The following is a 22643-nucleotide window of genomic DNA, read 5'->3' on the forward strand; positions in this document are numbered from 1 at the left end:
CACGATGTGACATCATACCGACCAATATCGTTGTTACCAATTTTATCTAAGCTTTTTGAAAAAATCTTGCTAAAAAGATTAAAACCATTGTTAGATGCAAAATGCCATGTACCAAACCATCAATTTGGTTTTCGAAATGAGCACTCAACGATTGATCAAGTGCACCGCATTATGTAATTGAAAAATCACTGGAAGAAAAACAAATCTGTTCTGCGGTATTCCTGGACGTATCGCAAGCTTTTGATAAAGTATGGCATGAGGGACTAATCCATAAACTTCAAGCAGTTCTAACAATCCAGTACTCAAACATTTTAAAATCCTAGGACTATGAATAAGTTCGTGCGGTTTTTTTCGAAATTTGAAACTTTATTGACGTAAAATGGTTACAAATTTAATATTCAAAGTATTGTCCATCGCTTACTACTACTTTTTCCCATCTTTCTGGCAATTCACGGATTCCCTTTGTGAAAAATTCGGTCGGTTTTGCCGCAATCCACGAATCGATCCATTTTTTGACTTCATCGTAATTACGGAAGTGCTGGTCAGCCAGGCCATGTTGCATCGATCGGAAGAGATAGTAATCGGATGGCGCAAGGTCTGGACTATACGGCGGGTGGGGTAGGACATCCCATTTGAGCGTTTCTAAGTATGTTTTGACCACTTGTGCAACATGTGGCCGAGCATTGTCATGTTGCAAAATAACTTTGTCGTGTCTATCGGCGTATTGCGGCCGTTTTTCTCGCAGTGCTCGGCTCAAACGCATCAATTGTCGTCGGTAGACATCCCCCGTAATCGTTTCATTCGGTTTCAGTAGCTCATAATACACAACACCCAGCTGGTCCCACCAGATACACAGCATAACCTTCAGGCCATGAATATTCTGCGCCGACGTCGATGTTGAAGCATGGCCAGGCTATCCATACGTTGCCCGACGTTTTGGATTGTCGTAATGGACCCACTTTTCATCGCCAGTCACAATTCGATGCAAAAAACCCTTTCTTTTGTGCCGTTGAAGCAGTTGTTCGCATGCCATAAAACGGCGTTCAACGTCTCTTGGCTTCAATTCATACGGCACCCAATGGCCTACCTTTCGGATCATTCCCATGGCTTTTAAACGTTTGGAAATGGTTGATTGATCAACTCCCAAAGTTTTTGCAACCTCTTCTTGCGTTTGAGCCGGATCTTGATCGAGCAATTCCTCCAATTCGGTATCCATGAACTTTGGCGGCGCGGCCAAAATCACCACTTTTAAAGCGTGCAAACCACTTCTGGCACGTTCGCGCAGCTAGAGCATGCTCACCATAAACTTCCACCAAGATACGATGACTTTCGGCTGCTTTTTTCTTCATATTAAAATAATGAAGAAGAATTCCCTGCAAAAACACATTATTTGGCACGAAATTCGACATTTTCAAGTGTGGTAAAAATATTGTTGTTTACGCTTCAAATAAAAAACTTATACTGACGTTTGTGCCTTACGACAGTAGCTCTCCAATGAATGTTTGGAAATGTGGATCGATGGAATAATAATCAAGTTACGCCATCTGTTGTAAAACCGCACGAACTTATTCATAGTCCTATTACTTAACGAGCAGATACTTTAGAATAAAGCAAGCAGATGTCTATTCAGAGCTGAAAGATATTAATGCAGGTGTCCCGCAAGACAGTGTACTCGGGCCAGTTTTGTATCTCTTGTATACTAACGATATACCCACATGCAGCAATACAACAACTGCATCATTTGCCGATGATACTGGAGTATTAGCAACTGATGAAAAACACTTAGAAGCAATTCAGAAGTTACAAGCATCAGTAAATGCAATTCAAAATTGGACCAAAAAATGGCGTGTCAAGTTAAACGAAACCAAGTCTGTGCATGTTGACTTCACTAATAGAAATATAAATTATAAACCAATATTTATCAATAATACGGCAATACCGCATGCAAATACGGCAAAATATCTAGGAATGACCTTAGATGCTAAGCTGAGATGGAAAGCACATGTCAAAAAAAAACATGAGGAGTTAATTCTTAAATACAAGAAAATGTATTGGCTGTTAGGCCGACATTCTGAACTTTCTATTTATAACAAAATACTTTTATACTACCAAATACTGAAACCAGTGTGGTCATATGGCATACAGCTCTGAGGCTGCACCAGTGAAAGCAACAAAAACATCATTCAACGATTCCAAAATAAAGTATTACGCGACATCGTTAGAGCGCCGTGGTACATTCGTAATTGCAATCTACATAAGGATCTTAATATAGACACCATTACGGATAACATAAAAAAATTCGCAAATAAGCATAAAGAGAGACTTCATCAATGATGAAGCAGCCAAACTACTTGTAACTGATGACCTCACAAAACCGCATGATCTCTTTTCATAAAATTTTGTCTTTACTTGACATGTTTTAATTTAATTAAATACATATATGTAAAATGAATTGCTTATTAGTTTTGTTAACTAGATTGCAATAGTAATAAAAAAAAAATAAAAATAAAAAAATTTACGTAAAGACAATTCGATTCCATGCTCTTGACAATGTAGGGGCAGGTATCGAGTCATTTTTTGATATTTGACAAGTAGAAACTACGCCATAAATAAAAGTGGAACGATACACGCTTAAACAACGCATTGAAATTATTAGAATTCACTATAAAAATGGTGAAAATTTGGCAGAAACGGTTCGTAAAACTCGAACATTTTTGGGTCATCGTGAAGCACCTTGTCGGACCGCAATACAGAAATTGGGGAAAAAATTCGACTATTGGGACAAGTTAGTGATGTGAAGAATAAAACCTGTGCACGTCGTTCAAGAACAGCCGAAAATATTGCTGTTGTAGCCAATAGTGTTGAAGAAAACCCAGGTTTGTCCATTCCTCGTCGTCCTTTGGAATTAGGCGTTCCTCAAACGTCATTACACCGTATTTTGCTTTAATATTTGGGTCTTAAGGCTTATAAAGTCGAGTTAACACAAGAACTCAAGCCGGCCGATCATCAACAACGTCGTGTATTTGCTGATTGGGTCGTTGAAATACATGAAAAGGATACGAAATTCCATCGAAAAATCATCTTGAGTGATGAGGCCCATTTCCACCTCGGTGGCTTCGTCAACAACCAAAATTGTCGGATCTGGGGCTCAAAAAATCCAAGAGTTATTGTTGAAAAGCCTCTCTATCCTTAACGTGTGACTGTTTGGTGCGGTTTATGGTCCGGCGGACCAAAAATTCGAAAATGAAGCTGGAGTAACAGTTAAGGTGAATGGATTACGATCGAGATCGAGAGATGATTAACGATTTTTATGGCCGGAATTGGATGGTATTGATCTGGACAACGTTTATTTTCAACAAGACAGCGCTACGTGCCACACAAGCAAGGAAACCATTGACCTTTTACGGAAATAACACCTCTTTTGGTATATAATTGACGCCTACACCCTTTATTGGGTGTCTGGCGAACTTCTCCTCCTATTTGTAGTATGCATTTTAATGGAGGGACCTACAGTTTTAAGACGACTCCAAGCAGCAGATAGTTTTTTAAAATAAGCTTTTTCATGGCAGAAATGCACTCGGAGGTTTGAGGGCAATCTCATTAAAATATACTTTTTCTATCAATTGATGTTTCGTGCCCGTAATTTTGAACCTGCGCACTTCCGAATGGTGGTCTCGCACCAATCCATTATGGCAGCCGCCTCTTGATTACTATTTTACTAGGTTATGCAAAAACTTTTGTGGTTCGATAAAAGAGGGCATTGCTTCTAGACTAAATTTTATTTTTTTATGTTGGTACACTCTTCACATGAACGTACGTGAAGTTTCATTTCAATCTGTCCATTCATTCTTTGTTTAAAAGCTATTTAATACCGACATGTCACAGTATTTTCTACAGTGGAAAAAATCAAGTATAGTGCAGCGATTGAATTTTTATTTTTGGAAGGCAAAGGAAATTTATGAACGATTATTCAAAGTGTGTAAGGATTTTTCGCCATCAAGGACGTCTAAAAACACCAGCAGCATCAAAAGTCGTGGAAAATCGTCGAGTAACTGAAAGTGATATAGTAGAAGGCCTAGGCATCTCGTTGGGAAGTGTAAGCAATATTTTGACTGCAATATTGGGTTTCATTCGTTAACAATGGAACAAAAACACATTCGAATGCGACTTTCTCAGTAACATTTAGAGCGTTTTCAAAAGGATGAAATAGATTTTGTGCGTCAATTCCTCACTATGGATGAGACTTGGGTCTATCACCATGATCCTAAATAAAAACCAGAGCTTCAAAAGTGGTGTGAACCTGGTCCTCCGTAAGCAAATTATTTTTATCGAGTCACAAGGTTACGCTTAATACCGATTTTCCAGTGATAGTTTAATTGTGGTGAAATTTTTAAATGGAAAATTTTAAACATGCAATTTTAAGGTGCTTTAGTGAGTGGTGAATAGATGTAGCTTCTGGCATAAATAAACATAAGACCGCGTGCATGCCATGCAACTTCTATTGCTTCAACTTGTTACTAGTAATGCTCGTGTTCTGTCAACACTCTTCTGTTCTCCTTCTTCTCAATGTTGGTGGTTACACTAAATAAAAATAAAGTAATAGATCCATTGTGATAATTGAAAGGCTATCTTGATACGTACTCAAGGGCAGCTGGTGGCCGTATTGGAGTCTACTGAAAGTGATCTGACCGTGCACTTCATTGGCACTACAAATTCTCAGAATACTGCTATGTTTTGGCACTCATCATTGGTTTAACTACTAAACTAACAATAAACCGTTTGAAGACAGCTCCTTCTGTTTTAAATAAACTACAGTGGGCGGCAGGCCTCATTCAACATTCATGCTAAATGCTGACAGAGCCTACTTTATGTTTATATGCCCCTTTGCTTACCAGTCCACCCATGGATGATGAATCGCAGGAACTCATCATTAAATTCCAATAGAGCCATATATCTTTGTGGGACATATTTCTCACCAATGCTTCTAGTGCTTCATCTGGGCGTAATGAGAAGCTCGACCTAACCGTCGTATTTTGTATACGCAATAATCCCGCTATACTGTCATAACCGATCCTTTCCGTTTGGTATTTCTTCATATTTGCACCTTTGATATCGCTGATGCCGAATTCCCTCCCCTCAAATTGCTCCCACAATTTGGAAAATCCTGATTTTATAAACATAGACGACTAATAGCTTTGATTTCAAAGCAAATTCCATAGTTTTTTATTACCAGTTTATACTCGTAAGTACCATAATGGCTGCTATAAATAATATTCGACCGATTTTAGATGTATTCTGTGCTATAAATTAATACTTATCTTATCGAGGTTCCTCACGATCATACATTTTCGTCCATGTGCCACAAGCACACAAGTACGGCTCTAGATAATGCAAAAGTATAAAACCAATCAAAATAAAATCAATCGGCTAGTTCTTTGTGAGTTCAACAGTAAAGATGAAAGTGCTAATCATTTTGGCTGCATGCCTTATTGGCAGCGCAATCGCGTCCACCAACCAAGTTGATTGGTCTAAAGTGGCCTCGTTGGATGTACATCCACAAATACCATTAAATCCCCGTATGCCTATCAACGGTAACACAGGACGTATTACCAATGGCAATTTGGCGGAACCTATGCAATTCCCCTATCAAGTTGGTTTATTGTTGTACTTTGCCTCAGGTATGGCTTGGTGCGGCGGTAGCTTGATCTCTGATCGTTGGGTGGTTACAGCTGCCCATTGCACAGACGGGGCGTAAGTGCGAGTACTTATAGGCGACACATTTCCTAATAGCTAGCACAAAAATTCGTTCATACGTATTCATTTATATTTCTGGGCATTATATAATTTGAAAACTTTTACACCATTTTTAATTGTGTCTTATTTTTGCAGAACTGGCGTTGACGTATACTTGGGCGCTTGGAATCGCACGGATGAAACAGAAGAGAACCAACAAATTGTTTACGTATCTGCGAAGAATATAGTCATTCATGAAGATTGGGATTCTAGTCTTATTTTGAACGACATTTCCCTTATTAAATTTCCAGTTTCTATTGAATTTAACGGTACGTAATTTTACATTTCCTCAACAAAAAAAAAAAAATATCTACCTTCTATCTAATAATTTTGAATATTTTAGAATACATCCAACCAGTTGCTTTGCCTAAAATATCATCCTCATACTCAACCTACGAAGGCGAACAAGTGATTGCCTCTGGATGGGGAAAGATTAGCGACAGTAAGTTCAACAATCGGAATAGAATGTTTTTGCTTATTAATTATATTTCACTTGCATCTCTGCATAGGTGCCACAAGTGCCACCGATGTATTGCGCTGGGTTGAGGTACCCATTATGTCCAATACTGTATGCAACAGGTGGTTCTTCGGCTTAGTTTCCTCAACGAATATCTGCATTAAGACTACTGGTGGCACTTCCACTTGCAATGGTGACTCCGGCGGTCCATTGGTATACAACGATGGCGAAGAGACTGTGTTGATTGGAGCCACTTCTTTTGGCATTTCCCTTGGATGTGAAGTTGGCTGGCCAGGTGTATTTACTCGCATCACTTCATACTTGGATTGGATTGAATCCAATTCTGGTGTTGTAAATAAATAAAACAAACTGTTCACCCGTAAAAAAATATAGCGTATTTATACGTACGTATGTACATATGTACGTAAAAGATAAATAAGACCCAGTTTTATTCGATGAGAATTTAGAATTTCGTATAACATTTATATAAAAATCAGTGGGTATGTTTGAGTATACAGTCGAACCTCAATAAGTCGAACTTCGATATCTCGAATATTTGATATCTCGAATCAAATTGCTTGGCAATGGCGTTTAGAGTGAGAATTGTGTGTAATTTTTACTTGATAACTCGAACTTCTATTACTCGAATATCTTGATAACTCGAACAGAATATTTGGCGCCAGCTTTGATAAGACGAATTTCCGGGGGAATCCCCTTATTACGTGTTGCTTATTTTATAGCAAACTGATGTCAGCAGTTGGGTCGCTGCACTGCTTAAGTCCACAGGTCTTTTATTAGTAGTTCTTACGCGAAAATAAACTCTGTTGACATGTCATCAAAACGTTGTTTAAAAACTTTATCTATTGATGAAAAATTTAAACTAATAATGGAAGTAGAAATGGGTGCGCGAAAAAAAGATGTAGCTGTAAAGTATGCTATTCCGGCAAATACAGTGTCAACTATTTTAAAAAATGAACAAACGGTTATTACTGCAATCGAAAGTGGTGGGGTAAGTGGGAGTTCAAAGAGACTAAAAAAGCCAACATACGTAAATGTGGACAAAGCAGTTTTAAAATGGTTTAAATCGGGAAGAACACGGAATTTGCCTATATCCGGAGGATTACTTAAAGAAAAAGCATTGGAATTTAGTCAAAAATTAAAACAACCGAGTTTCAAAGCAAGCACTGGTTGGCTCGATAATTGGAAACGAAGGTATGTACATTCATAACATAAATGTGCAAGATGGCACCTAAAGTTATTTTTTTTTTCTAAGATCTGGTATATGTCATAAAAAGGCGTGTGGTGAGAGTAATGATGTAAGTGAAAAAGACTGTATGAAATGGCAACGTGATGTTTTACCTCATTTATTAGAAGGTTATCAAGCACGGGACGTATTCAATGCAGACGAGACGGACTTATTCTTTTAATGTCTTCCAGATAACACCTTAACTTTTAAAAACCAGAAATGCCATGGAGGAAAGCACAGTAAACAGAGAATTGCGTTTATGATTGCCGCAAACATGGATGGATCAGAAAAATTGAAATTACTCTTGATAGGTAAAAGAAATCAACCCCGCAGTTTTAGGGCTGTTAAATGGTTACCTCTCGACTATAAAGCAAATTCAAAGGCGTGGATGACGGGAGCCTTTTTTGAAGAATGGCTTCTTAACTTAGACAAACAATTTGGAAAAGCCGGAAGAAATATTCTACTTTTTATTGACAACTGCCCAGCCCATCCTAAAGACATCCAACAGAGATTAAAGTTTATCAAACTTGCATTTTTTCCCCCGAATATGACATCAAAATTACAACCACTCGATCAAGGTGTCATACAAAATTTAAAATGTCATTATCGTCGCAGAATTTTAAAAAATACTATAAAATGCTTTGAAGTAAACAAAAATCTTAACATTACATTAATGGACTGGATATTCTGAATGGGAGGAAGAAGATGACATTCCTTTGGTTTTCATAAGCGAACGCATAAAAGAAAGGAGTAAGGAAGAAATTCAACTGCAGAATGAATATAAAGCTTGGCAAAATATGAAAGGTACAGAAGGTGTCACTTTAATGATTTTATGCATGCGGATGACGGTATTGTTACTTCAGAGTTTCCCACAGATGAAGATATTGTGGAGCTATTGGGATCTAAATCCGAATTTGAGCATGATAGCGAAAGTGATATAGAAGATGATATGCTACAACCAGTTTCAAACGAGCTAGTTGCAAATTCGTTCAAGACTTTGCGGTCATATTTAAAAACCAATGAACATACAACCGATTCTCTGTACAATGGTTTAAATAATATTGAAGCTTTTTTTGAAGATCATAATAAAAAATCCTCTCGTCAATCCCAAATAACTGACTTTTTTACTTTAAACGAATGAAAGCTATACATCTATTCATACAATGTTCTTAATTATGTATATATAATTTAAAAATATACACATACAATATTGTACAGCAACTATACATAATTTGAAGCATGTACTGTTTTATAAATAAAATTGTTTGCTAACCCTTGAGTCTTGTGGATTGTTTTATTTTTCCATCAGGTTTTATTTTGTTTATGGATTTTTATGTATGTTTGATAACTCGAAATCTTGATAGCTCGATTTTTTTTGTGGCATGTCATAGTTCGAGTTATCGAAGTTCGACTGTATTTAAATTGTATTGTACATAAATCATTAATTACTCATTGCTCATATTTTCCTAGAGGCACAAATAGTTATAGAACCTGGCGTAAAATCAATCATCCATTTTTGTTTTTAAATAACGTTTTTACTAAACTAACTTTTTTAACGAAAAAAAAAAAATAATTTTGAGTATTTACTTAATTGATTTGCGCTCATCATGTTGGTCTCCTTGCAGTGGGGATGAGGCTTAAGTGGTGGTTCGACCCCCATATCATGGGGACCAACCAAACGCGAACTAAGAGGGAAGATTCATATGAGGATTGGCTAGCCATCCATCTACTTTGCGGTAAAATTGGTCGCCATCCAATCACCATATGAAGATGACTGTACCGAAGAAGATCCCCTGTCAATCCTAAACCCCCATCATCCCATCATCTCCTCTCTTCGCCCCCTTAACCCAAGGTGTCATGCGACCCGTGCCTATTGGGTGGTTTGCAGTCAGGGGGTTTTCTGTCCGACTGTATTTCTACGGAGCTACCTTGATACCGGGTCACCTCGGGGTATAACCATGACCTTGCCGTGGTATGGGGCGCTGCCACGGTTACTCATATTATGTTTCCCCTTCCCTTTTATAAGATCACCATGTCTGCCACGGTGGGCGGTGATCGTACGAAACAGATGGAGTCTTTCAAATAAATAACCTTTATGGACAAGCAGTCCCTAAATGCAAAGGAAGCTATAGCTTCCACCCCCAAATCTGGATCAAACCAGATTTCTATTAGTGCGACGGAAGCTGGGATAATCAAGCCTAGTGAAAGTGTCAGTACATCCAAGCCCTTCACGGCTAGCCCATTTAGTACAGCGGAAGCTGGCGTTGAGGACAAACCTGGCAACAGCAGAAGTGACGGTACAAACAATGAACCTCTGGCCAAGGAGTCAATTTCCTGTACTACCAATACCGGGACTAGCCCTGGTAAAGGTGGTAAAATTTAGTCTGAAACGACTGATACCTCTGTAGTAGCAGAGCCTGCACGGCATGGCTACAAAGAGAGACGTGCTGCCTTCAGGCTACTGGAGCCCTTAAAAACGAGTCCAGAGGGAGAGTGGTCTGTCAAACAGAAGCACTCATTTAGCTGGGCGACAAGGGTAACAGAGGAGTCTCCTCGGGGCTCTGAACCGTACTCAAAACGTCAGTTGTCGGACGACCCACCCAGCAACCCCAGCACGTTGAAGAAGCCTCGAAACACCAAGACTTCTCCAGCTACATATAGCGAAGCTGTCAGAGGCCAACAGCTATGGGCGATGGTTGATAAAAGCAACCCTGACAGCACTATGTCGCCTGACAATTGGAAGAAAGTGGAAGCCAGGCTCTCAAGCGTTTTCTTCCAAATTCTGAAGGAGAATCCTGGTCCAGCTCCTTTCTGTCGCGATAGTGGAGGGCATCAGAGCCACGTGCAGCTTAGCGCCGATCAGAGATCAACTGATCTTAGCAAAATAGCCATTTCAAAGATCGGCGTGGCCTGGGTCTAAACTCGAGGTAATTTCAAGGGATGACATCCCCAGTTTACCAAGAGCTAGGGCCTGGTTACCAGCGGAGCCATCATACCCTCAAAGGATCCTTGAAATGCTTCGGGTATGTAATCCAGAGCTTCCTACATCGTCTTGGAAGGTCAGAAAGCTTGGCGATTTCAATTTTCAGTATCTCTTCCTTGTTAGATAGAGTACTAGATACTACTCTCACTGATGAGGAAGAGCTACTGGCGTCAGACTCAGATGATCCTAACAAAACGGTGGTGGAGAGGAAGCCCAGTAACCATGATGTTACGGGTTCTTCAAATTAACCTTCACCACTCAAAGATTGCGTCCGCCAACCTCATAATCCACATGGCCAAAGGTGGACATCATATTGTCCTGATTCAAAAACCATGGGTATCATGAGTATCACATGGACTTGTGTACGGACTAAGGACTCAAAAATATAAGCTGATGTATGCTCGCAACAAAGGTAATCCTAGAACGTGCGTACTAATAAGAAAAGGGATAAATGCTTTCATGCTCCCTAATTACAGCGACACCTATCAATTGACCATTAGCCTGGGGTCGGGAAATGAACGGATGTGGCTATCTTCCTGTTATCTCGCACATGATCATGAGGAGCTACCGAGATTAATATTCAAAGATCTGGTAGCGCAGGCGCAGAAGCTTGGCGCAGAGTTAATTATTGGTGCGGATGTAAATGCACATCACGAGATATGGGGCAGTACTGATACTAACGCTAGAGGTGAGTGTCTCTTTGATTATCTGATAGGAGCTAAACTACATATTTGCAATAAAGGTAATAAATCTACTTTTGTCATTAGTAATAGACAGGAGGTGTTAGACGCTACTTTTGCTTTTGACTCCGTTATGAACAGAACTAGGAACTGGAAAGTTTTGGAAGAACATTCCATCTCTGATCATGGATATATCTCGTTTGAGGTTAGTAAAACTCTACCGAAACCTAAGCCTGGTAAAAATATCAGAAGAACACACTAGGAAAAGTATGTAGATTGTATCGTGGTTACCTTAGGAACATGTCCATCTGTGGTACCACAAAGCATAGAAGGACTAGAAAATTTGGTTGACAAGATTACCTACAACATGAATGGAGTAAACTCAAGCCTAAGTGGTAGACGGTTGAACTAAGCAAGCTTCAAAAAACAAGCAGAAGCGGTTTTAATGAGGCAAAGAAAACACGTCTCGCAGAAGAAGGTTGAGGGGGCAACTGAGACCTCCAGACCTCGTAAGATTTTAGCGGGAAGTCCTCAAAATTGGGAACTGCTACAGAAAAGTGATGGTACTTTCACTTCAACCAGTAAAGGGCCTTTAGAACTTTTACTCGACACTCGACTCTAGGCTGCTCAGACATTACTGGGCATGACATGGAAGATACAGTACACTGTCGTGAAGTCAAAAAAAACGCTATATCTGAGGGTCGACTCTTATGGGCAATTGAAAGTTTCAAAGCTTTTAAATCACCGGGTCCAGATGGTATTTAACCAGTGGAACTGCAAAAGGCCGCCGGATATCTAACACACTGGCTACTAGCAATCTTAAAAGCTTGCTTTATGTACGGTCATATACATACCTCTTAAGTGGAGACAAGTCAAAATTGTTTTCATTCCAAAAGCTGGTAGAAACTCACATACCCATCCACCTACTCCCATAGCTAATACTTCAATATGAAAAAAATTACGAGCGGAGTATTCTAAAACTTTTGCATAAAATTTGATGTGAAACCGTGATTTTTTTTTAATTTATTAATAAGAAAATGGTTTTGGTTTCTTATAGTTGTATCATTTCTTCTTCTCAAAGTTGTAAATTTCTTTTTTGTTGAAGACTTAAGACGGTTCCACGATGAAACTTGCAAAATATAGATATGATAAAAAACATGAAATTTGAGACCATGTACTTTTAAATTGGCAATTTTTGTTTTTAAAAGCTTGATTCAAATAATGTGTTTTGACGTCTTATAATTCGATGTAGCCGGCTGCACGCACCAAAAAATGCGTCGTTATCTTGCTCATGCGGCGTACCTTGCTTGAATTACATGTTATGTTATGTTATATTTTGGTTTGTGTGCACGTGTGTGCGTTATTATGTTTATATACATAACAATGATGTGTTTATATACAAGTTAACGTGTCCCGCAGGACATCGTTTAAAAAATTAAAGTTGCGAGCCAACCACTTGGCCCGTTAGGTTATACTCACTTTCGGGATCCTGGAATTAATTCTCCTTTTTATGTGTTTAACAGTACACTTTACTATATTAATATTATAATATTAGCTGGTTGAAGACTACCCGCGCAGCGTCACACTCAGAACCTTTTATACTTAAGCTAGCCTTATTCCTACCCTAACTCTGCTGACATAGCGGTTCCCACAATGTTTTGCATTCCAGATGAAGTTACTGTCTGCCGGATGCGCGTGTGCATTAGGCAGACGCACTGTCAGCATATTTCAATAGACATGTGTGCTTCTGCTACAGGTGAGCGAGTTAACTGTGGTGTTAACTGCCCCCTCTCTAAATATCTGCGTCCCGCAGATTGGCATGCGTTTTCCGGGAATCGTCGGGTGTTTCCTTCGCGTACGTAACAATAGGCATTGGAATGGTAGGTTGACGTATCGGAGGGAGATCAAGGCTTGCTGTTATCTTTCTTCAAATCCAGTAGGAGACCACGGCCAATATGCAAATAAAAAAGGCGTCAACAGCCAAAGAGGCATGGAATCTCTGGCCCAGTTTGCCCAAATGGTTGATATTCGTCATGCCCAACTCGTGAACATATTCTAGACTTGGTTTAAATCCTTGGCTTGTCACGTTGGTAACCGCTGCTGGCAATACCTGCGAGCTTTGCGATGCTCTGTTAGAAAAGGTTTCGTTCTTCATCCAAATTGTCTCATTGCTAAACTGGATGAGGAACGTGCCGTTAAGAATGCTCTTGCGATTATCGATTACGAACAGTCCCCTGAAAGTTGGTTAGAAATAATGTACCTTCACTAATTAATTCGATAGTTTCTCCATTTTCAGGTTCGAAGTGGCATTCAGCATCACCCCCTTAATTAGACGTTCCAGGCATCCTTTCTCAGGTAATCTTTGCAAATGGCTCATCTCGTAGATCGTTGAATTTTTGATCGAAGGACATTCACTTATTATGCCGTACGTTTCTTCCTGGCTGACCAACATTTTCGTGTAGTTTGCAACTACATTCATACCTGCATGAACCGCAGCTCTCGTAACTAGAAAGCGGAATTCATCAGTTCTGACCTTAGGGATTGCGAGTACATAAAGCAGCAGAGAGCCGTTTGAAAATAAGGAGGGCTTCGCATATTCTACTGCCTCAATGGAATTTTGATAATGTAAAGTCTCTTCTTCAGAAATTAACTGATGTAACTCAACCGGGTTTAAGAGATTGGTGTTGATTATGCCCGTCTTTGCCATTTGACACGCGCGTACTACCTCACTTATCTCTTCCTTGAGGATCTGTATACGGTTAAGCAGTACGGTTTCAGCAGCCGTAGTGCCAGCCTCTTTCCCAATGGTGTTCACGTAACGTGTCATCTGATTGATCTGGCTCATAGATTCCCGAGTGGCATTGAAGAGTTCCTCATTTATTTTAAATTGGTGGTTGTTGTTTGCGATTACATCATCCTGACTTCTAACGATTGTGTCCCAGTCTGTTGCGTCAGGCGAGCCGGCAACCCATTTCCAAGCCGATCCAATCCAATTGATTGACCGAATTTTACGGAGTTTAGTGGCTGAAGTTCGGCGAGGCGTTGACTAATGTGGTTCAAGTTGTATGCCGCAAAGGATTTTGCGACATAATTCTTCATGCCTTCTGCAGTCGGTTCGATTTTCCTCAATGCTTCACTGAAGTGATTCAAATCAATCTTATGTATCAATTTAAAGTGGCCATTTACTATCCAGCCTTGACCTTGATTTATCGCTACCAATGGGGCATCGTAGCCGAAGATGTTGAATCCGCAACCGCAGGAGATTATGAGTAACCTAGCTGGATAAAATTTTCGATAAAAATTTACAAATTTTCTTAGTGTGGCAACATAACAAAAATCGGTAACTTCTTGTTTCAGCCTTAAGTTAATATTGCCAGTTGCGCGTGTTCTTTTCTTGAAAGCAACTTGTTCCTAATCAGAATATCTTTTGAAAGGAAAAGGGAGAAAAAGCATTTCATCGTTTGTTTCATTTTTGATAACTTTGTTTATATTAAACCAAGTGGCTTTTAGGAAAAGAGGAGCGTTACAAATATGGCAAAAGAAAATTTTTTTACAATTTACAACGCCTTACATTATTTGAATATATTTGGCGTGTTTTGTTTTTCTTTTACCTGTCTTTTTTCCTTAACAGTTTTTTTTCCTCTTTTTTCTTAAATATAAAAAATTGTTTCATATAAAAAAAATTATTTTTATTTTTTGGTTTTATTTCTAAAGGGTTTTAATTATCACTCAATTTTTTTGTACGAGCCAGCGAAGGAAAAAATCCGTCAAAAAAGGAAAGGAAAGATCGGTTTTATATATTTTTTACCTGAGTCTTATGGATCCTTTTCCCATTGTTTGTTGTTACCGTGACCCTATTATCTTTTCCTACGACTTCCTTTTTGTACAGTGGCCGTTGTTTTGATTTTATTTGTCTATTCCTTACGTACACCACATCGCCCTGCGAATATTCCTTAGGGTAGTCCCGTTTTCTATTTATTCGAGAATTTCTGGATTTCTGAATTTTTCTTATTTGACTCCTTACTTCATTGAAAACCTTTTCCTGAAAATTTCTTAACCCCTGGTAGTTTATTCTTTGCACCCTGTTAAAAAATATGTCGCTCGGTTTATGCTTCGTAATGGAATGAATTGAATTGTTGTATCGATCAGCGGCTATGTGTAGTAACTCCTTGGGGCTGGTGTTGGGTAATTCCCTTTGCAGACAGCGGTATATTTCAATAATAGTGGAATGAAGCCTCTCGACCTGCCCATTTACTTCACTTTTTTGAATGGGGGTCTGGTAAAGCCTGACTCCGAATCCTCGAATTGTTAACGAATCCTCGTTCTTTATCTGTAACTATCATCCGCGGGACCGTAAAATAGTGAATCACTTTTGCAAATTTTTTCGCAAAAGTACGGCCGACCTGTCCTTAATGTGGAAAAACTTAGCAAATTTGGAGAATTTAACTAGACAACTTAAAAATTTCTCCCCGCTAATTTCGAAAATATCAATGTGCAGGATATCGCACGGATGTTTGGGTATCGGAGTATCTTTTAATTTTGGGACGAAAGGATGTCTGTCATATTTATTTACCCGGCATATTTCGCAAGCTTTAGTGAAGCTTCTTATCAGGCTCGCCATTTTGGGGAAGTAGTACCTTTCCAGAATTTGTCTTTTATTCTACACGGGGTTTCTATGAGCCCGCCTGTGCTCTTCGTCTATTATTCTACAAATTCTTTCTTCATTCACCACATCTTCTACCAATCTTTGCGTTACCCTAATTTTGTAATAAAGGAAGTGTTCGAGGTACACATCTTGGAGAAGCTGTAGCCTGTTCTCGGGAATTTTAACACCGTTGATTATATTTGGACGTAGCCTTTCTTTCAATATCCTTACTAGAGTTTCCCGGTTAATATCGGCTAGAGTCACATAATGGCGAGTGTAACCCTCGTGTGGGTTCTCAACACCAAAGAGTTCCCGTCCCTCTCTTATCACGAGCTGATTCTTAAAAACATTCAAGGGTGCCTCGACGTGAATTATTAGATAGGAGGCGTCTTGTTCACCGCTGTGGACGGTTTCTATTTCACTTGCGGTCGCGGTGGTAGAGCCTCTAGCGGCTGTCATTGTTCTGGATGTATCGGTTGCTCCCTCACTACCCGTTTCTGTATCGGAATCTCTGACACTAGCCAACACATGAAGTCCTGTTGTGTCCTGTTTTCGACATTTGATCCTGGATAGGGCATCTGCCACATAGTTCGATTTACCGGTTGTGTAGATTAACTCGTGGTTGTATTCCTCTATCCGGACCTTCCATCTTTTTAACTTCGCGTTATGGTTTCGGTTTCCTAGAGCGAAAGTCAGCGGCTGATGATCGGTATAAATTTTAATGTTCTTTGCGCCATATAAATAGGAAGGCAGGTTATCCAATGCCCATACAATGGCCAGCAGATCCTTCTCATTTGTAGTATAGTTTTCTTCTGTCTTGCTTAGCGAACGAGATATGTACGCGATTGGCCTATCCTTTCCAACCTCACCTTGGGACAAGACAGCGCCTATTGCAAAGTTGGAAGCATCCGTAGTCAAATTAAAGGGTTTCTGAAAGTCCGGGAAAGCCAAAATATCAGCCGAAACGAGTAGCTCCTTTAGATCAGCAAACGCCTTCAACGCAGCGGATTCGAGCTTGATTTTCACCTTTCTCGACTGGTTAGCCTTTATTTGGGCGTTTTCTCCTCGGGTTAGACTTGCCAATAGCTTAGCCACCTTTGCATAGTCCCGAATGAATTTTCGGTAGTACGATGTCATTCCTAGGAAACGCTTCAGATCCTTAAGCGTTTCGGGAGGATCCAATTCCTGAATGGCTCTTACTTTTTTTGCATCGGGCCTAATCCCGTCAGGAGTGATGACATAACCAAGGAATTCTACGCTAGTCTTCATGAAATGGGCTTTTTCCAAATTAACTTTTAGGTTTGCATTCAGAAGCCTTGCAAAGATCGTGCTAACATTTTCTAGGTGCTCTTCTTCACTTTTGCCAAAAACTATGATGTCGTCAATATACACGTAGCAGATCTTCCCAATATATTCTTTGAGAACATCGTCTATCATGCGTTGAAAAATGGCAGGGGCGTTCTTTAGTCCGAATGGAAGCCTAAGAAATTCAAAATTTCCATTCATCGTTGAGAAAGCAGTTTTTGGTATGTCACACTCTTTCATTGGAACTTGGTGGAACCCGGAAGTTAAATCAATCGTTGTAAAGTATTTTGCAGCGCCTAAGCTGGCGAGAGTTGCATTTATATCTGGTATGGGGTATGTGTCAGCAATTGTTACGGCGTTTAGGCGCTTGAAATCAACCACCATTCTATATTGCCTTTCTCCCGAAGGTTTTGGCTTTTTGGGGACAATCCAGAATTGTATGGACTTTTCGAAGGACGAATAATGCCTTCCTCAAGCAATTCCTCGACCTGCCTTTCAACCTCCTCCCTCATGCAGGCAGGATATGGGTAACTCTCAGTGTAAATGGCCTCTGCCGTTGTCGTTCTAATCTCCGCCCTTACTGTAGTATCGACAATTTCCCTGTCACTTATTAGATCAAAAAGTTGTTCGTGATTTTTAATGATTGGTTGCAGTTTTTCCTGTGCCCTAGTTGAAATGTTATTATCGGAAATTTGGTTAATTTGTCTGGAAGATTTTTCTAAAAGGGGAATTCTAATATTAGGTTTCAAAATTAGTACATTTTCCTTGCGGTCTACTATAGCCTCCAGTTCCTTTAGGGTATCATCGCCAATAATACCATCAAAGGAAACGAGACCCGGCAGTACGTAAAATGTTACAAAGGTATCGTTTCCCGCACGTTGGAAAAATCTGCCACTAATTTCTTCAGTGATTTTTATGCGCCCTCCGGCTGAACATACGAAAAAAGGCTTTCTAAGTGTCTAAGGGAAAGGGTTGAATTAATAAAATTTTTTATTTGCGCCAGTGTCTACAAGGAATTTCAAGGGAGTGCCGTCGTTACCTACATACTCTATGTAAGGTAAGCTGGATAGGCTCCTGTCATACAATTTACTTGGTCTTCCACATTATCCCCTACTACTTGGGCATACTCTTCATCAATTGCCTCCATATGGAACATCCTCTGCTGTTTCTGGGGGTAATTATCTGAGCCGAGTTTCCTTTTAAACGAGAATCATTGCTGAGGTTTATTCGAGAAACTCCGGCGAGTTTGTGCAGAAGGATCCACTTCCATTTTGCCACTGGTCGATACATTTGCGGTTTTCGGGTAAATGTGCGATTCTGGAAGGAACCACTCCGAGGCCTAAATACGAACTTATAATCATTTCCTGTGGGCCGAAAGTTACCGCTAAACTTCGAAACAGATGGATGAGGCTTAGAATCCCCACTCATGGTATTCATGGGAACAGTCACCGTATTTCTATTTACCCCTCCATGCACAGGTTGATTCCTGAAATTCAAATTTTGTATATCCAAACAAGCCGTGTACGCCTCAGGCAGCGCTCTTGGTTAAAGAATGACGGGTGCGAGCTTTGTAAAATTCAGAAACGTCATCCTGTGAGTTTGCGGCTTTAGTTTGTATACAATGACATTTAATGGGATTTCCACTACGCGTACTTTGTTGTTACTTGTAGAGACGTGATAAGTGCATTTATTTGATAAGTCAATAGAATTTATGACCAGAAGCTTTTAAAATTAAACTAAATGGCAGACCGACAAATTATAAATGACCCCTTAATTCCCTACTCATAAATATTTGCTATCAAAACAAAATTTCGAATAAATCAAAGTGCATGGATTTTCCAAAATTTGCTGTATGCTACGGAATTTTCGTATAAAACATAGAGTTGTAGTGTAGCAAACAACAGTTGTTTTCGCAGCACCATGAAGTTCTTAGTAGTTTTCGCTCTCCTTTTGGCTACCTCCTACGCCTCTCCAGTACTCTACCAGAGGAACTTGGTTGTTCCCGTATTGGATGACAGTTTGGAAGGACGTATTACCAATGGTGAAACCGCTTCCGCTGGTCAATTCCCATACCAAGTTGGACTTTCATTGAAATTGAGCTCTTCTTCGTCAGCATGGTGCGGTGGTTCTTTGATTGGTAACCAATGGGTCCTTACTGCTGCTCACTGTACCGATGGGTAAATAATAAATACCTAAATATATTCTTTATTTTATTTCGTATATAATTCAGTAATTTGCTTACGAAGCATTTAACTATAATAATTTTACTTTTTATTTATTTCTTAATCTTCTACAGCGTTTCATCTGTCACCGTCTACTTGGGTGCCACTGTACGTACCTCGGCCGAGGCTACATACACTGTATCCAGCAGCGATATTATCATCCACGCCAGCTGGAATTCCAATACTTTGAAGAACGATATCTCTCTCATCAAAATTCCATCTGTTTCTTACTCCAGCAAAATTCAAGCCGTCGAATTGCCCGCTGTTGCCAGCTCCTACTCTACATATGCTGGAGAATCTGCCATTGCTTCAGGTTGGGGAAAAATCAGTGATTCCGCCACCAGTGTGACTAGCAACTTGCAATACGCCACCTTAAGCATTATTACCAACACTGTCTGTGCCCGCACTTATGGAACTTCGATTGTTACTTCTTCTAACATTTGCGTATCCACAACTGGTGGAGTTTCCACTTGCAACGGTGACTCAGGTGGCCCATTGGTGTTGGCTTCTTCGGGAGTACAGATCGGTTTAACTTCATTCGGTTCTTCAGCTGGCTGCGCTAAGGGTTATCCAGCTGCTTTCACCCGTTTGACCAGCTACCTTGACTGGATCAAGACCAACACTGGCATTTCTTACTAAATCGATTTTGTGAACTCAATAATATATGAAATAAAATGACTTGCATACTTAAGTATTTGAGCATTTCAATTATTCCACGCTGCAGGGCCCATACCTCGAATATGTGCAGCCAGATGTTCTAGTATGAAAATAGTTGTCAGGATTTATTGCAGTGTACATAATAAAATATTTCGTACTAAACACTTATATTGTCGTTAATTAGGGCTCATTTCGAGGATATATTTTTCGGATATCTTAAATTTGCAGACGCTAAAATCTAAAACTAAATGATGTGTGTGATATGATATTTTCCAAGATTAAGGCGAATTAAGTAATATCAGTCCCAGAGTCAAAATTAAGAAGGCTGATAACACAGTGGTTGGAAAAATAGTAGAACCAGTTAGTAGACAGACGTTAGCCCGAACATATGCTGCGTACGGGTTGTTCCTTGCTTCCACAAGTAAATGTCCAGTAGTTGGCAGCTTTCTTGGCTTTGCTAAGCTTTTGCCGTACATTTCTATTTATATTTCGTGAAGGTGTTAGGATGTTGATTTTGTCGCTCGTAGACTCGTTAAAGCCTTTGACGACGTCAAAGCTCCACCTCATCGTTTAATATATATCAAGTGGGTTTATGCAATCAATTTTAAAATAATTGATTTAAAAGAATAACATTTGCTAGCAAAATTACTTAAAACCTTACATACAACACTGCATTACTCATAGCAATTCAAAACAATGTGTGTCTAATATTTTTATGAGTGACTACATTTCATGTAGCAGGAAACATAATAAAGAATGTAAATCGCATATTTTGCACACTTATGCCATTTTCTCAAAACCAAATTGGACTTTACTAATGTGTCTTGCATTAACTACGCCTCTTTGCCACGAAACGGCATTTATGGATGGATTGGCATTCAAAATGAGTTTAGTGAAGCATGTTACGTTTTCCTACATGCAAAACACACAACAGGTAAATGGTATGAAAAAAGAAAAGTAAAATACTCGTATAACTAAAACGAAAAATAAATGCAAATCCAACCTAAAGACTAAAGGGTAAGAAAGCTTGTGGAAAAGTGCCTCATGAGTACAAATGCATTTAAGTACACTCATCCACTCTTGTATGCATATTTACAAACAGACAGTCGAATTTATCTGAAAATACATAATAATATTGTACATACATAAGGCATTAAAGTAGTTTGAGAACATGAAACTGATCTTCAATACTCAGCTGAATATATACCCTTACCCTGCAGGAAAATCTACGTGTAACCATTTGTTGGTTAACAGTCAATTTAATGCCCTCTCTCACTTTTACAACTGGTAAACATTACAGAGTCATACTTTAGGAAACATCATTGGTTCCATGCTACATCCGAATATCCTTTAGATCGGAACTAGTACAAAATGCAATAGATTATCTAGTAGGGCATTCTAGATGCTGATGTTGTCGCAGTCACAAAAGTCAATAGAGCGGAGCACCCTATTTATACGTGGCTTTACGCGGGGCTATCAGTTTATCAGAGATAAAAATATATCCAGAATATGTTTCAAAAAATATAGTAATTCCTTTTAGGATCCTATCTGAATCAGCGTTATCGGAGCACAGTTACAAATTTGATTTTATGATGCATACAGTAAAATGAAAATTTACTTCTTACTAAAAATCAAATATGACAAAATAACTAGCTTTTATTACTTTTAATATTTTGAAAAAAAAAAAAACGATATTTTGGTTTGACTCAAGGGCTTATATATAGTTAGAAAGCGAATTTTCCAAAAATTTTTGTGAGAAAACTTTTAAATTTATTGATCTAAAAATTTGTACACATATTTTATTATCTTTTAACTGTATTTTAAGACATGGTATTAGTATTCTACCTGTAGACGTGCTCATGGGGGACGCTTAAATGATGCCATTCTTCCCCTATAATTGCTAGGAGCCGTATTTTGAGTAAAAATAGAGAAACCTGGAAGAATCTAAATTTATACTTGATTTATTTTAAAAAACATCTATATGTGTCTAAAATACTTAAAAACTTTCAACAAATAACGTTGTTTTGAAAAATTTTTAGTACTGCTTCCTTCAAACCTGTCTGAATACTTTCTGTATTCCACACTCGCACAAACAAGCTATTCAATTTCCCTTCCATGCTGGCCGGCATTGCTTTAAAACACTCTACTGGTAAGTTATGTTGTCGCTTCCAGAAGTTTTCCAGGTTTGTGCGCTAAAATGGCGTCGCATATTTAATGTTTGCTGGGTGGTCTGCAATCTATTGGTCATTGCCCTCGTTATGCAAAATGTTTAATGTCCTTTCAAAGTACCTTTTTCACACTACCAGGCGCTCGTCAACGTCAGTATTATGTATTAAATTTTTCTTTATGTCGAAATATACCAATGAGAATGTTTCTAATGAAACGGCGCACGTAGAACGTATGTCGATTTTATTTAAAATTTAAATTTGTAAAATACCTTTCTGATTGAAAGGTGAATGGTGTGGATGCAGACGACCAAAAAAAAAGAGAACTCCGATCGACGATGTAATCTGATGTATTAAAAAAAATTTAAGACTAAGGCATGGTTGAAGTACCACTCTGGCACTCGCCAAAAAGCACCAAAGTGCTGTTTTAATACCATTATGCGACCTCCAGCAGACTGAGTGGTTGATGCAATGGAGAAAGTTAGTGGGA

The 22643-nt window shown here is 39.1% G+C and overlaps 1 protein-coding gene across 2 annotated transcripts; it reads left to right on the top strand.

Annotated features, from left to right (window-relative positions):
* The first annotated feature begins 5447 nt into the window (after positions 1–5447).
* Positions 5448–19970, top strand: LOC129241429 (serine protease 1-like). 2 transcript variants are annotated; one of them, XM_054877728.1, is made up of 5 exons: positions 5448–5751; positions 5890–6062; positions 6137–6235; positions 6303–6601; positions 19458–19970. In XM_054877728.1, exons 1-5 carry the CDS (start codon positions 5456–5458, stop codon positions 19968–19970), a joined length of 1380 nt encoding a protein of 459 aa, XP_054733703.1. In that variant the 5' UTR covers positions 5448–5455. The 2 variants fall into 2 exon arrangements, with proteins under 2 accessions (XP_054733703.1, XP_054733702.1); XM_054877727.1 differs by lacking the exons at positions 5448–5751; positions 5890–6062; positions 6137–6235; positions 6303–6601 and adding an exon at positions 19030–19286 and having other exon boundaries at positions 19406–19970.
* Positions 19971–22643: the final 2673 nt, after the last annotated feature.

Source organism: Anastrepha obliqua, chromosome 3, assembly GCF_027943255.1.
Source record: "Anastrepha obliqua isolate idAnaObli1 chromosome 3, idAnaObli1_1.0, whole genome shotgun sequence".
In the NCBI taxonomy this organism is placed as follows: domain Eukaryota; kingdom Metazoa; phylum Arthropoda; class Insecta; order Diptera; family Tephritidae; genus Anastrepha; species Anastrepha obliqua.

What these genes read in the sequence shown, in the direction of transcription:
- LOC129241429 (XM_054877728.1), top strand. Translation starts at nt 5,456, where the DNA reads ATGAAAGTGCTAATCATTTTGGCTGCATGCCTTATTGGCAGCGCAATC. An exon ending in GCCCATTGCACAGACGGGGC is followed by an intron (nt 5,752 to 5,889) that starts GTAAGTGCGAGT and finishes TTATTTTTGCAG; the next exon opens with AACTGGCGTTGACGTATACT. An exon ending in TTGAATCCAATTCTGGTGTT is followed by an intron (nt 6,602 to 19,457) that starts GTAAATAAATAA and finishes ACCTCGGCCGAG; the next exon opens with GCTACATACACTGTATCCAG.